The sequence below is a fragment of the Canis lupus genome, chromosome 18 (genome assembly GCF_011100685.1).
Source record: "Canis lupus familiaris isolate Mischka breed German Shepherd chromosome 18, alternate assembly UU_Cfam_GSD_1.0, whole genome shotgun sequence".
Lineage (NCBI taxonomy): Eukaryota > Metazoa > Chordata > Mammalia > Carnivora > Canidae > Canis > Canis lupus.
The window spans coordinates 20,140,421-20,154,820 of NC_049239.1; the positions used below are offsets into that span (position 1 = coordinate 20,140,421).

Sequence of the window (14,400 nt, forward strand, 5' to 3'; positions counted from 1 at the left end):
CAATTTCCTCATTTTGAAAATGGGACAATAAATCTTATGCTGCCTATATCACAGGTTGTCATGAGAATCAAATGAGGTAAAACATATAAATACATTTACAAACCAAAAGAGGTATTATTCCAGGAAGCTTAGAAAAATGTTAGTAGTAATAGCAAGTTCTCATTTTGTAAATACTTCTATTAGGAATCTTATGATTGCAAGCAATAGACTTCAACTCAAACTTGCTGAAGAGGGAAGCAAAAGGGAAACAGAGCGTTGGACTATAAGGCTATGAAAGCATCTCTTGGTACCTGAAACCAGGAGCGCATCAAGTTCTTGGGAAAGAACTAGAACCAGTTACCTTCTCTCATCTGTTCATTCTGTTTCTCTGAAGCATTTTTTTTAAATACCTAAAGATATATTGTTTCTTCTTCTTGAATGAAAATGTGGCTACCCACAAAGCCAGAACATATATTACAGATCCAGCCACCTAAAAATGTTGATCTCTCATTTCCAACTACAAATTCACAGGGAATCTCATTACATTTGGGTTACACACCCGTCCATAGCCCTACATTGTGATGAACAACCAGGACAGGTTACAATGGCCCCTGAGAACTGCTCTCTGTTCTATTATCCACTAGACTGGAAAGGGAGACACGTCTTCCCTCCCAAGAAAAGGGACTGTCAAACATAAAATCCCTAAAGTATCCATTGCTACCCTAAACGTCGCAAAGCACTTTTTCATGTGAATGAAATGAAAAAAAAAAAATAGTATCATCTGAACAGATAGAAACAGAATTTCTCCGAGGGATAGAACTATTTTTGTAAAGGGGGAAAAATACCTTGGCAAGCTCTTTGAAAGAGAAGTGAGATCCTGAGGGTGTGGGTGCCAGCTGAGTCCCAAGAACAAAAGAGTGCTGAAGGGTCCTCTGCTTCACAAAAAGAAAGCCATTAGATTTTTCTCCTAGGAGGATTGGAGAGGACAAAAGAGGAGGTGGGGAGCAAAGAAACCAAGAAAGGCTGGGCAAGAAGCTGTAGGGGACAAAGAACTTGTAAAAAGCTCCCTACTCCTAGGATACCCCCAGCCCTCTCACCTGCCACCCACTGTGCCAAACACCCTTTAAGAGAAATAACCCATATGAATTTTTAGTTGTTTCTGTAGACATCACATGAATGAGGGTGTGTGTGTGTGTGTGTGTGTGTGTGTGTGTGTGTGTAAGTAAATTAAGTATGTCTGGACCAAATCAGTAAGAAACAGAGGAAACATGCAGAAAAGCAGAAGCAGAGGCACTCAGGGGCAGAGAGGGAGCAGCTGACTCAGGGTTATAAATGCATTATTTCCTATGATCCGCCCAACGACTTGTCAACTAATTAAAACAGATCTCATTACCGTGTGACAGATGAGGAAACTGGAGATACTTATTTGCCCAATGGCTTACAGCAAAGCAGTTTCAGGGTAGAACTGAAGCCTATGTGTCTCTCACTCCCGGGCTCACATTACTGCATTGGATTTACTTTGCTTCCTTCAAATGGTGTGACAGCAACGGAACAGTCAGTGGTGGCACACGTTACCGGCAGGATGCGAAGACATTGCTTTTAATGAAATGCTTTCAATGCTTTTTAATGCTTTTAATGAAACCACTAAGATTACCTCTTGTCCATTCATCCACTCATCTAATAGGTGTTGGTTGAATTCCTACTCTGTGACCAGCACCATGATGTGGGATAATTCTTTATTATAAATAAAAATAGTTTGACCAAAGTGAATCATAAAACTGAAAAAGAAAATGACCAAATGAGTAACAGAAGACCATGCAATGTACAATTTTCTTTTTTTCTTTTCTTTTTTCTTTCTTTCTTTTCTTTCTCTTTCTTTTCTCTCTTCCTTCCTTTCTTTCAGTACTCTTTGAAATTGCAGTGTCACAAGAAGTCTGATCTGGTTTCAGCAGCAGAACTAAAGTTACGATCCCAAACTAACCACATCAACCCTCATATACTAACTGCTGGGACTATGATGGTGCAGCCTCTTTGGCATACAGCTTGGCAGTTTCTCAAAAAGTTTATACTATAGAATTACCATAAGGTCCAGCAATCCTACCTCTAGGTATAAGCCCCAGGGAAAGAAAAACCGGGTATGTGAACCAATACCTGCACACGAATGTACTTATCAGCACATTTTGCAATAGCCCCAAAGTGGAAATAACCCACATATCTACCAACTGATGGAATGTAAAACAAAATGCGGTGTATCTATACAATGGAATAATATTATTGAACAATAAAAGGTTGTGAAGTACTGGTACAGCATGGATGAGAGTTGGAAACATTATGCTAAGTGAATGAGGCCCCATACAAAATGCACATCATATGATTCCATTTACATGAAATGTCTAGAGTGGGCAAATCCACAGAGAGAGTGCAGAGTAGTGGTTGCCGAGGGCGGGAGTGAGTAGGGAATTGGGAATGGCTGCTAAAGGGGGGAGGGTTTCTTTTTTGGAGTGATGAAAATGTCCTGGAATTAGCGGTAATGATTATACAATCCTGTGAGTGTATTAAAAAATGTTGCATTTTATACTTGAAAATGGTGAATGCTATACACAAATGATCTCTCAATTTAAAAACTAATCACATCACAGTTCTACATGTGTACAAATTTAGGACAAATAAAATTACTTTCAAAATGAACCACACTGTAATGGCAGCACTTTTGTGACATTTGTCTTCTCATTGTTTTCCTGTGCTATCCAAAATGCCCTTCAGTGAGTTGCTTTCTGTTAAAAGTCTCAATAACGTGGGATGCCTGGGTGGCTCGGTGGTTGAGCATCTGCCTTCAGCCCAGGGCGTGATCCCAGGGTCCCGGGGTCAAATCCCATATCGGGCTTCCTGCATGGGGCCTAATTCTCCCTCTACCTGTGTCTCTGCCTCTCTCTCTGGGTCTCTCATGAATAAATAAATAAAATCTTAAAAAAAAAGTCTCAATAATGTTATGGAAGCCACACTTCTAAAAAGGAGCCAATGCCCTACTTTACCTTTTTCAGCATTCTGGCTCTATCTCTGAATAAACTTTTTGTTAGTGAAAAAGCAATTGTTAATGGTTCAACATAGTATAGGTCACTTGTCCATCTCTGCTTTGAGAGTGCTAGAGATTAGGGTAAAGCTTTGAAATTATTTTAAGTTTTACTCTCCAGGACCAAGAAAATGCTTGAAAGTCCCCTGGCAATATAAACACTCTTCTTCTTCTAGGAGTTCCCAAAGAGCTGTTTTGGGAGGGAGTAGGAGCACTTAGAAATCAGAGCCCCTCAATGTCAGAAGTTGTGCAGCTCTGGATGTTGCAAGCAGAGCTTTGTAGAAGGATGTGCTTGAACCCGGGATGGAGGTTGAGGGCCAGCAGCACCTCCCAGTCAGCATATATTAAAAATGTATGTGGGTTTCTTTTTTTTTTGGGGGGGGGGGTGGGTTGCTCAGTGAGTTAAGCATCCAACTCTATTTCAACTCAGTTCTTGAAACTAGGGTTGTGAGTTCAAGCCTCAAATTAAAGCCAGGTAGCTCTTTCCTTCATATGCTTCCTTTGCTTCAAGCTTGGCCCAAGTTTCGGTTTATCCACACTGGCTGTGGAGTCCGCTTATATGGAAAAAATGGGGAAAAAAACTATAGGCCAGTATGGTATGTTCAGACTTACTTGTGAAAAACAGTGTACCGTAGGCAGGCCTTAAAACAACACGTATATTTTACCCCCATCTTTTCACAAGACACTTAGGATTTGATCTTCAGCATCTGACTAATTAACTCTCCATTTTGCCTGCTGCTCTAATTGGGTACATGGAAAATGTGGAGAGTTTCATGTCTTAAACTCCCTCGTGTGATTTTTTTTTTCCCTTATTCACTGACCTTGAAGTCTTACGAAGAGCTCAATTCTTAATAACTTAATATGAAACTTATTTTGTCCCATTTAGTCCCTAATCTGTACATAACCTAATAAGGTACTGATATGGAACAAATGCTTGCAAAACTCCTTACTACCATTATTTGGAATAATATTGCCAATAACTGTAATTAGGACAAAAAGGCACTCCGTGATTCTCTGGATCCCTTTGGCCTGGCTCCTACTCCCAGTCCTGATCAGTCCTTCTGTTGCATTTCCTGCTGAGCTGAACAAGAGACACACATGTCAGTTCCACAGCTTCAACAGAGAGCTAGAAAAACAACTGAGCCAGCAGGAAACATAAACTGAGGGGGAGGTGTCATTAGAGCTCTGTTTTAATCCAATGTAGTAAATAAACACATAGACTTTAATAAAGCCAGGTAGCTCTTTCTTGGATATGCTCGCCTTTGCTTCAAGCCTGGCCCAAGTTTCAGTTTATTATCAGAACAGCATTTTAGGAATTTTGGCAAAGCCACACAAATAGGGTAGAAAGAAAAAGATGGGCCCTCATTCATAGGCTTATTCTCAAAAAGAAAAGTAGAAAACTTGACACTGACAGAAAAACAAGGCAGATAAGAATCACAAAAATACATTAAAAAATTTAGCATTGTCCATCAAGATACAAATGGATACTGTGTCACAAATTTGTCGGTAACCTAATCTCTCCTCTTTGGATTTTATGCAAATCCCTTGTCTTGGCCCACAAAGCCCACAGTTGTCTTCTCTACCTTAATCTCTTCTCTTTCCAAGTCGGCTAAAGAGTGAAATACTTAAACTCTTGGATCTGACAAAGCAAAAAGGAACTACTGTAACTCCAAGCACACGATGTGCCAGGAATTAGGTTATACATTATGGTATTTAATCATCGCAGCACTTCTGCTTACATACGTGAGGCTTCCAAATTCTAATTTAGAATAAAGTTGTAATAAATTCTGCCCATATTTGAATGGTCTATACGACCCTGTAGGACCTGGCCCCTGCCTACCTTGCAGCCCTCATCCTTATCTCCTACACCCTCATTTTCACTTTTATACTTCAAACTGCCCTTTGAACTCCTTGAGTGGGCCGACCTTAGTTCTACCCCAGGGACTTTGCATTTGGACTTTACCAGTGAGGGAGATTAGAATCCTCTTCCTTAAATCTCTTGCACAACTAATTCCATCTTGGCCTCTTCTTCTCAAAAGACTTAAACTGGTGTGCTCCCTTATAAAACACTCTGTTTTGTTATCTTCACAATACTCATAACTACTTTTGAATGTATCCCATTTAATTGGTCAGCTTACCTATTTATTTAACATCTCTTTCGAACCACTGCCCCCATTCATACGTCGATGTAATACATCCTATTTACTTATTCCCAGTGCTAAGAACATTGCCTGGCTCACGATGGCCCTAGATTAATTTTGTCGAATGAATTAACAAATGGTTTAGGAGACTAGATGTATGCTCTAAATCCAGCTTCTTCCCTTTATCCATTTACAGTGGGTGTTTACTGTTCTAGCTATTGCAGATAAAACAGAAACAAAAAGACAAGACTGCTTTTTTGAATTTATATTCCAGTGAGGGAAGGCAGGCAATACACAATCAAAAATATGTGTGTTATGTGCTAAGAGTTACAAAGAAGGAGTAGTGCACAGGAAGGGAATGAAGAGTGACAGGTGGATAGTTAGGGAGTCTATTTCCCTAGTAAGGTGACATTTGAACAGAGATTTGAAAGCAATAAGGGAGCGAGCCATGCAGATATCTGGCAGGAGACTGTTCCAGTCAGGGAGAGCAGAAGTGCAAAGGCCCAATGATGGACTGTGTTTGGCACGTTCAAGGAACAGCCTGGAGGTAGTGAGGCTGAAACACAGAGCGCAAGGAGCGTGGCAGAAAATAATATCAGGGGTGAAAGAGGTAAACTTGACAAATCAGGTGACTCCTTGTATGTTATCCTAAGAACTTTCAATGGGACTTTTCTCTGAGTAAGATGGTAAGTGAATGGATGGTTCTGAGTAGAGGAATGAAGATATCTGCTTGACGTTTTTTTTTTAAGATTTTATTTATTTATTCATGAGAGACACACACGGGGGGGGGGTGCAGAGAGAGAAGCGGGCTCTTCTCAGGGAGCCCGATGCAGGACTCAATCCCAGACTCCGGGATCACGCCCTGAGCTGAAGGCAGACGCTCAACCACTGAGCCACCCAGATGTCCCTCTGATTGACATTTTTAAAAGATGGTTCTGGTTGCTATCTAGTCAACAGTAAGAGGCAGTGTTAGAAGCAGAGGCAGTAGGAGCAGGCTATTGCAATATCCCATAGATAATGTGAACTACAGTGGATCAGTGGACGTTGATATTTGGCCATTTTCTGGATTCATTTGAAGGCAGAGTTAACAGGATTTCCTGACACATTGGATATATAGGGGTTGGGGGAATGGGAGGAATCAAAGCTGACTTTGCATAACGGGAGAAATTAGCACGTGGCAGGGGAAAGCTAGGTGCTCAATGGATGGAAGGCCTCGATGGCATTGAAGAACTGTGGTGAGAAGGTATCACTGGGAGTGAGATGGAAAAATCAGAGGCTGAGGTCCAAAAGTGGCGCAGCTGTGTTGCTTCCTTTGTACCATAAGCTCTTCCATTCCTTCCCTTGCGTAACACTTGAGAAGATTCATGGCTAAAACAAAACCGTAAACCTCCAAACAACTTCTCCATCCATCATCCCATGTGTCTACCACCCTTCATGATTAAAATTCTTAAAAGTTTCCTCATTAAGCTCTGCGTCCACAGCACTTACCTAACCCGAACCTTGCATAGTATGGATTCCATTTGCAACAGTACATCAAAGTGCTTTTATATCTCTGCCAACCACCTCCTGATGAAATGATAGACTCGTAGGAACTCAGACTTATTGGGACCTTGCAGGTGATCTCATTCAACGAACTCATTTTTACAGGTAGGAATACTGCAGTTTAGAGAGGTGAAGGGACTTTCAAAGACAAATATGCAGTTGAAAACAGAGCTTTGAACTGCTCTAAGGTTATGAACTGCCTAGAGCTGCCTCTGCCACTACCACTATTGCCAATTCTTTTTCTTTATACTTGTCCCTCGGGATATTTTTTGATGTATTTGAAATCATAGATTACCCTTTTTTCCCTCTAAACCTCTCCCTCCTTCACTGTGTCCTATTCTAATCAATTTCCCCTGGCTCATCAACAATGACTTCAGGCCTTACCTGCCTTAGCAGGAACTTAAGCCTCCTGAAAGCGTTCCCCGAATATGTCTGAGAGTCCCCCAACGTGGCCTCATATTCACATGGGCTCACGGGCCAGCCTGTTGGTTGGTCATTTTTTTAACATCCTGCATGTTTTTCTCTTCTTGTCCAGGTCACTTTTGTCACAGCCACAGTCCACGAAGCTACTTGAGGGAAACTGAGTATTCCCAATGGTGCGGTGTCCAGCAGGAGAAGGTGCATCTCCATACCCAAAGCACTGTGTCTAGAGGTTTCAGTCCATCAGTGCCGGGTGCCTGAGAGGTGGTATGTGTCCATGCAGAGATGATAGAGTCCACATTATCTCTGCTCCACATATGTAACTTGCACACCCAGAGTGCTGCTTGTCCTATAAAGTCTCAGTGGGCTTTTCTTTTTCAATCTTTGCTTGGAATTCCACTTCTCTAATATCCCTTCTGTTTTTCTTTTTCTTTCTTTTCTTTCTTTCTTTTTCTTTTTTTTTTTTAGCTTCTCCCCAAACCAAACTCTTTCCTTCTCACACAGAAAGCAAAAACTCAATCTAGGAAATGGAAAAGTGTCCACGTGCCACGGCTGTTCTACTCTGCCAACCAAAGATACACACTGCCCTTTCTCTCTCCCTTTGTGTGTTTGTACATGTCAGGTTGTCCTGACTCTGCCTTCTATTCTGATTCCTCCTTATCGCTATACACTAATCCATCAACACACCAAGCCAACACATCTTAGATAGCTCCCTTTTCCCATTTTGCTTGTTTTTCATATAGTAGGATAAGTAGGGAAAAGGTTGGAGGCCAGGAGTTGCAGAATTTTAATTTCAGTTCTGACACTAATCCCATCTGACTTCTGAATAATATAGCATCTCAAGGTTGGAAGGGATCTTAAACGCTTATTTCTAGATCTCTCCCAAAATGCATTCATCCAGTCTGGGTGTAGACTAGTCAAGAATGAGTAAGTATCTAAGGTTGCCTATTTCCTTTGGGGGAATTGTACACCATTTTTCTCTACGTCAAAGTAAAATCTGTTTGCTACGGCTTTCTTCCAATACTTCTAAATATACCACCTTGAGGTCAGGCAGTCTTGAGTTATGACACAGTTTTGAGATACTTTATGACCTAGATGCTCTCAGCTGAAAGTGTCCCAACTGGTCTTTATAGGTCTTTAACTTTTTAAGAAATTTAATTCTAGTATAATCAACATACAGTGTTATATTAGTCTCAAGTGTACAAAGAACTCTCTTAGCATATGATGCTTATTAGTGCTCAGCAGTAAAAAGAAATGAAGTCCTGATCCATGCTACAACATGGATGAACCTTAAAAAACTTACGCCAAGTGGAAAGAAGCCAGTCCCAAGAGACCAGATGTTATATGATTTCTTTTCTAGAAAATCTCTAGAATGGGTAAATCTATAGAGACAGAAAATACATTAGTAGTTGCCTAGGACCAGGGGTCAGTGATAGAAAAATTGGGGATAATGGCTATGGGTTATGGGGTTTCTTTTTGGGGTGATGAAAATAATCTCATTGATTGCCATAATGGTTGTAAAACTGTGTGTATGCTAAAAGCAATCAAACTGTATACTTTATTTTATTTATTTTTTTATTTTATTTTTCAAACTGTATACTTTAAATGGGTAAATTATATGGTGTGTGAATTATATCTCAATATAGTTGTTTAAAAATACAATGTCCAGAAGGAAAAACAGTCCTCTGAAGAAGATTGCTTTAACTTCTGTAGTTCAGTTTCACTCTATCAAATAGATGAGTTAATAATATCTGCTCCACCTCATTGACAAGGTTGTTAACTCACACTTTGCAACATGATAATTACGTAAGTTATTAGTTTGAGTGACTCTCACCACCTCATATCTACATTACTAACACAATCCACTTACTGGTAACTCATTTGTTTTGTGGGGTAAGAGATGATTTTTTTTTTTAATGCCTATTACGCAACTTGGGAGAATATAAGGAACAATTAGCACTCGTTGCACAGTCTAACACTTCACCTTAATATTTAAAGCTTTCTTCTAACATTGTTTCACACCTTCTATCATTTTTTCACAGCCAAAGGACATCCCAATTATAAAACAATGGCTTTCTCCAACACATAGTAAGCCTTTTAGCTGGTTGTGCCTCTCAAAGTATACTATGTTGCAGATTGAGTATCTTCCCTTCCCCCTCTCCCCCAAATTCCCATGTTGAAGCCCTAACTCCAATATGATGGTATGTGGAGGTGAGCCTTTGTGATGTAATTAGGCTTAATTGTGGTTATGAGCCTGGGATTCTTTTTTTTTTTTTAACGACTTATTTATTTATGATAGGCAGAGAGAGAGAGAGAGAGAGAGAGAGAGGCAGAGACACAGGAGGAGGGAGAAGCAGGCTCCATGCCAGGAGCCCGACGTGGGATTCGATCCCGGGACTCTAGGATCGCGCCCTGGGCCAAAGGCAGGCGTGAAACCGCTGAGCCACCCAGGGATCCCCTGAGCCTGGGATTCTATGGTGAGATTAGTCCTTATAATGAGGGAAGGAGAGACTAGAGCTCCGAGCAGTAATGTATATAATTTTGTTGTACCCTCTTTTCTCCAAAATATGAATTTTATAAGCACTTCCACCAGTATCAAGTCATGGCAGCTTGGTCTTTTGCTGTAGTTGGCCCTACACTCAGTATGGCCTGAAGCCTGTAGGGCCAGGCCTAATAGCCAATAACCCAAAGTGGCTAATTCACAGACACTATGTTGAAAGTTCACTCCATCAAGTTTAACTCGAGGGTTTCTGACCAACATCTCAAGTACCAAGAAATACAAAGAGGGTAGAAGGTGATTACAGGTTAAAGGTTGCTCCTTTTTGCTGTTAGGTCACAAAAGGTCACAGGAAAAGTTGAGCCAGTTCTTGAAGTTACAGGTCTGGAGCTCAGCAGGTTGGGCCAGCGCGGGGCATGGGGCACGTCCAACCAGGAGGCCACCGGGGCCCTGCTGGCCCGCAGGCCTGGCGCCCAGCGCTCAGCAGCTACTCTGCCCTTGGCGGCGGCTCGGCCTTCCCTTCCTGGAAGACTCAAGCCGGTCGGTCTTTTTTACAAAAACTTTTAACAAAGTAAGACTTCCAGGTGGAAACCAAGGAGCAATTGCCTGATTTTTAATACACCAGAGCGGTTGTTTGGCTCTGTGCCACCGGCGCCCTCCTGTAACCAATGATCCTTTCCCGCAAGGCCTGGAAAGTGTGGTGTCGGGGCCTCAAGGGTCCAGCCCCTAAACCTGCGCTTCTTTGGGGGTGTCGGGCTCAGGCCCCCGCAGCTCCCGGGCCGCCAGCCCTAGAAGTCCGAGGCCCACTCGGGGGCCGGGAGCCTGAGGAAGGCCTGAGAAGGGGTCCTGCCGCGGCTCCGGCTCACCCAGGTGCCAGAGGGTCACCAGGTGCCAGAAATCCGGAGCCAAAATCTGCGCAGGGGTGGGTTCGGGCGGGGGCAGGCCCGGCTGGGGAGGCGCTGGGGGTTCGAGGCTCCGGCCTTTCAAACTGCAGGCTGAACAGCCAAGTTACCAGAAAATCCACGCAGATGGTTGGTGCTTGGAAACAACTGTGGGAATGGACAGGAGAGGGGAGGGGGGGACGGGGAAGGGAGGGGGAGGTACCTTCTGCGGGTCCCTGGCCCCCCTCCTCCCCCGCTCCCTCCCCTGCTCCCCTCCCCCCTCCTCTGCTTCCTGGTTCCCCCCTGCGCGCCTCCCCTGCTCCCTGCTCTCCCTCCTTGCTTCCCACTCCCCCCTCCCCTGCTCTCCCCTCCCCTGCTCCCACTCCCTCCTCCCCCACCCTCCCCTGCTCCTAGCTCCCCCGCTCCCTCCCCTGCTCCCCACTCCCCCCTCCCCTGCTTCCCACTCTCCCCCTGCTCCCGCTCTCCTGCCCCCTACTCCCCGCTCCCTACTCCCCTGCTTCCTCCCCTCCCTCCCTGCTCTCCCCTCCCCTGCTCCCTGCTCCCCCTACTGCCTCCTCTTCCCCTGGTCCCCTGTTCCCCCCCACTTCGCCCTCCCCCGTGCTCCCCCTGCCCCTCCCTCTCCCCGCCACCCCCCTCCCCTGCTCCCCCCCCCCCCGCTGCCCCCACCCCCTGCTCCCCGCTCCCCCATCCCCACTCCTCCCTCACTCCTCGCTGCTCCCCCGCTCCTCCCTGTTCCCCCCCCCCCCGCTTCCCCTCCTCTCTGCTCCTTCTCCCCCCGCCCCCCTCAGCTGCCCCCGTCGCCCACACCCCCCAGGCCGGCAGCCCCTTACCCCGGCCCCGCGCGGCGGCGGCGCAGGCTCCCACGCCCGGCGGCCTTTTCCCGGCTCCCAACTTCGGCGCCGCCCGCGGCCGCCCGGGGGCAGGTCGGCTCCGGCCGGGGGGTTCGGGGTGGGGGGGGGGCGCGCGCCCGAGCGAGGGGCGCTGTCCGGGGCACGTGCGCGGGAGCGCGCCCGGGAGTGGTCGCGGGGGGCGGGGCGGGGCGGGGGCGCGGGGGGCGGGGGGCGGGGCGGGGCGGGGCGGGGCCGCGGCGGCGCGGACGCCGGGCTGGGGCTGGGCTCGGGCTGGGCTCGGGCTGGGCTGGGCTGGGCTGGGCTGGGCTCGGGCGCTGGCGGCGGCGGCGGGCGGCGGGGCTCGCGCGGGGCAGCGGGAGTTGGCGCGGCGCTGCGGGAGCGGGCGGCGGGCGGCGGGCGGCGGGGCGGGGCGGGGGCAGCTCGCTGGGGCGCCGGCCCGGGAGCCGGAGGAGCGGCGGCGGCGGCGGCGGCGGCACCATGGGCTGCACGCTGAGCGCCGAGGACAAGGCGGCGGTGGAGCGCAGCAAGATGATCGACCGCAACCTGCGGGAGGACGGCGAGAAGGCGGCGCGCGAGGTCAAGCTGCTGCTGCTCGGTGAGCGCCCCGGGACCTCGGGACCTCGGGATCCCGCGCGGACCCCGCCCGGACCCCGGCCCCGACCCCGGACCCGGCCCCGGCCCCGGCCCCGACCCCGACCTGCGCCGCGCGGGCCCGGGGCGCGTCCTGCGGGGCCCGAGCGCCCTCCCCGGGCCGGGCTGCTGCGGGTGCTCGGGGCTGGCGTCCCGGAGACGCGCGCTGCGGAGCTCTGCTCCAGCTTTCGGAAAGAGCCAAAAAACAAAAAAAGAGTAAGCCAGGGTTTTGACGGGAGGATGCATTAGGAAAATGCCCACAGCGTAGGATTTGTGGATCTGACTTGGGGTTTCTTTTGTTCCCTGCCCCCCCCCCCCCCCAGCTCACATGCACCCTATGGCTACTTAGGCAGGTGCAAGGTTTCTCAGAACCTTCATTTGCCCCAGCAGCGACTGCTTCTGCTTTACACCAGCCATAATAAAAGAAATATTACACAAACCTGTTTTCAGTAAGCTCCTGTCTCATTGGTTTAATGACTGCAGGAAAAAATGGTGGTTTTTTTTTTTTTTTTCTCCATTACTAGTAGGCTTAGAAGCAGCAAACTTGGCATGACTAAAAGTAATAATGATCTGAGTCATTTTGCTAGCAAGCTGTGAAATAACTTTGCATCTTAAAGACCTGCTTGGTTTTCTTCACCCTTGTCCCCAGTATAGATCTTTCTCAGTTAGCGCTGTTTACCTAAGTTTTTATGTTAACAAGAAATACCATATTTGGCGGAGGTCAGTGTATTTTCAGTGTACGGAGCATAGAAGAAACACACCTTGACAGGGAAACAGGTAGGTGGTCCGCTTGTGCTGGGAATGTGCCTGAGACATAAAGGAAACAAAAGGAAGATCCCAAAGTTCTTTCCCTGCAGTTTCTGCACTCCTGCTCTGATACGTCCTTTCCGTGGATTTCCCTGTGACCCCAGTTTTGAGCCAGCCATCCACCATGTTTAGAGCCATTGGAAAAGGAGTCCTCTGCTGTCGTTTGATGCTTTCATTAGATGTCTGTTGGAAAGGGATGGGCTGGGATAAAAGTCAGAGGAGTTGGTGTTTGCTTCTGTTTGGAAGAGGTCGGTGTTTCTCAAACGTTAGCTCTATGGGCGTCTTAGGCTGGGTGGTTCTTTGTTGGGCAGGCTGTCTTGTAGGTTGTGGGATGTGTAGCATCCGTGGTGTTCTCTGGCATCTGCCCACGGGATTCCAGTAGCAGCGCCCGCCCTCAACCTTTGATCCTTGAAAATGTCTCCAGATAGTCGGGAGAGTCCCCTGGGGGTAAAGATTAACCTCTGATGAGCAGCGCCTGCATGGACAGGAATAGCTCAATGGGTGAGGTGGAAGTAAAAGTTGCACCTCTACAACCAGCTATAGTGAGAGTGAGGAGGAGGGTGTAGAAGAGTCATGATTTTCAGAAGACATTATGAGATTTTTGTTTTTCTGTACCAGCAATGTTAGATTTCAGAATGATTTTTAAAATTTTTTTAGGTAACTGGATTCCATCAGCTATGTTTTCTCTAGTGTTTTGCTTTTCCCCTTGCATCTCCTCTCTCTGTAGAAATCCTTTGCACCCCTGTCTTGTTGGCCCAGCTCTCCTCCTTACTCCTTATTTTAGTCCTACTCTACCCTTTTGCCCAGGGTCCCAGCACTCTAGTTCCTATAAACAAAATGCTGGCTTATTTCGTAAATGTTATTCTTGGAATGTTTCAAAACATTTTTTTTTTCCCTAATTTGTCTTTAGCAGTGAAGTTTTGACCTTCGGTTCTTTTTTAGATGTTTAAAGTCAAATGTGTAAGTAGCTCGATGAAATCGTCCCATATAAAACACAACTGAATCAAATAGAAATAGAAAATGGTTTTCTAGGTGGTCTATAACCATTGTCACTTCCATTTATATCAGGTCATCTTCCTCTTAATTATTTTAGTTTTTTTCATTACATGAATTCCATTTAAGGCAAAAAGCATCCAAAGTATATTTAAGATAGTAAATAGTTCATTATATTGCATTTTTAAAAAAGATTTCATTTTTTTTTTTCATGAGAGACACAGAGAGGCAGGGGCAGAGGCAGAGGGAGAAGCAGGCTCCTCCCTGCAGGGAGCCCGATGTGGGACTCATCCCAGGACCCCGGGATCACGCCCTGAGCCAAAGGTCCTGAGCCCAGGACCCTGGGATCACGCTGTAACCGCTGATCCTCTCAGGCGTCCCTGCATTTTTTTTTTTTTTCTTGAGGCATATATGTATCGTCTTTTAGACATCTGGGTTGAGAGATTCAGGTATGAGATGCACATTATTAGTAAAAAAAAAAAAATGGTACTGTCTATTATAATTAATTTTTTTTAAATCATATATTTTACTATCCATGTTAGGAGCAGTGAATTAGGCCTTCAAAAAG

General features: G+C 46.2%; 1 protein-coding gene across 1 annotated transcript in view; it reads left to right on the forward strand.

Moving 5' to 3' along the window:
* Positions 1-11,816: 11,816 nt before the first annotated feature.
* The window catches only part of GNAI1 (G protein subunit alpha i1), an 80,498-nt gene continuing 77,914 nt past the window's right edge, over positions 11,817-14,400 (forward strand). The window contains exon 1 of the mRNA XM_038562833.1: positions 11,817-11,997. Within this exon, the coding sequence (XP_038418761.1) occupies positions 11,880-11,997 (118 nt within the window). The 5' untranslated portion in view covers positions 11,817-11,879. The remainder of the gene's footprint in view (positions 11,998-14,400) is intronic.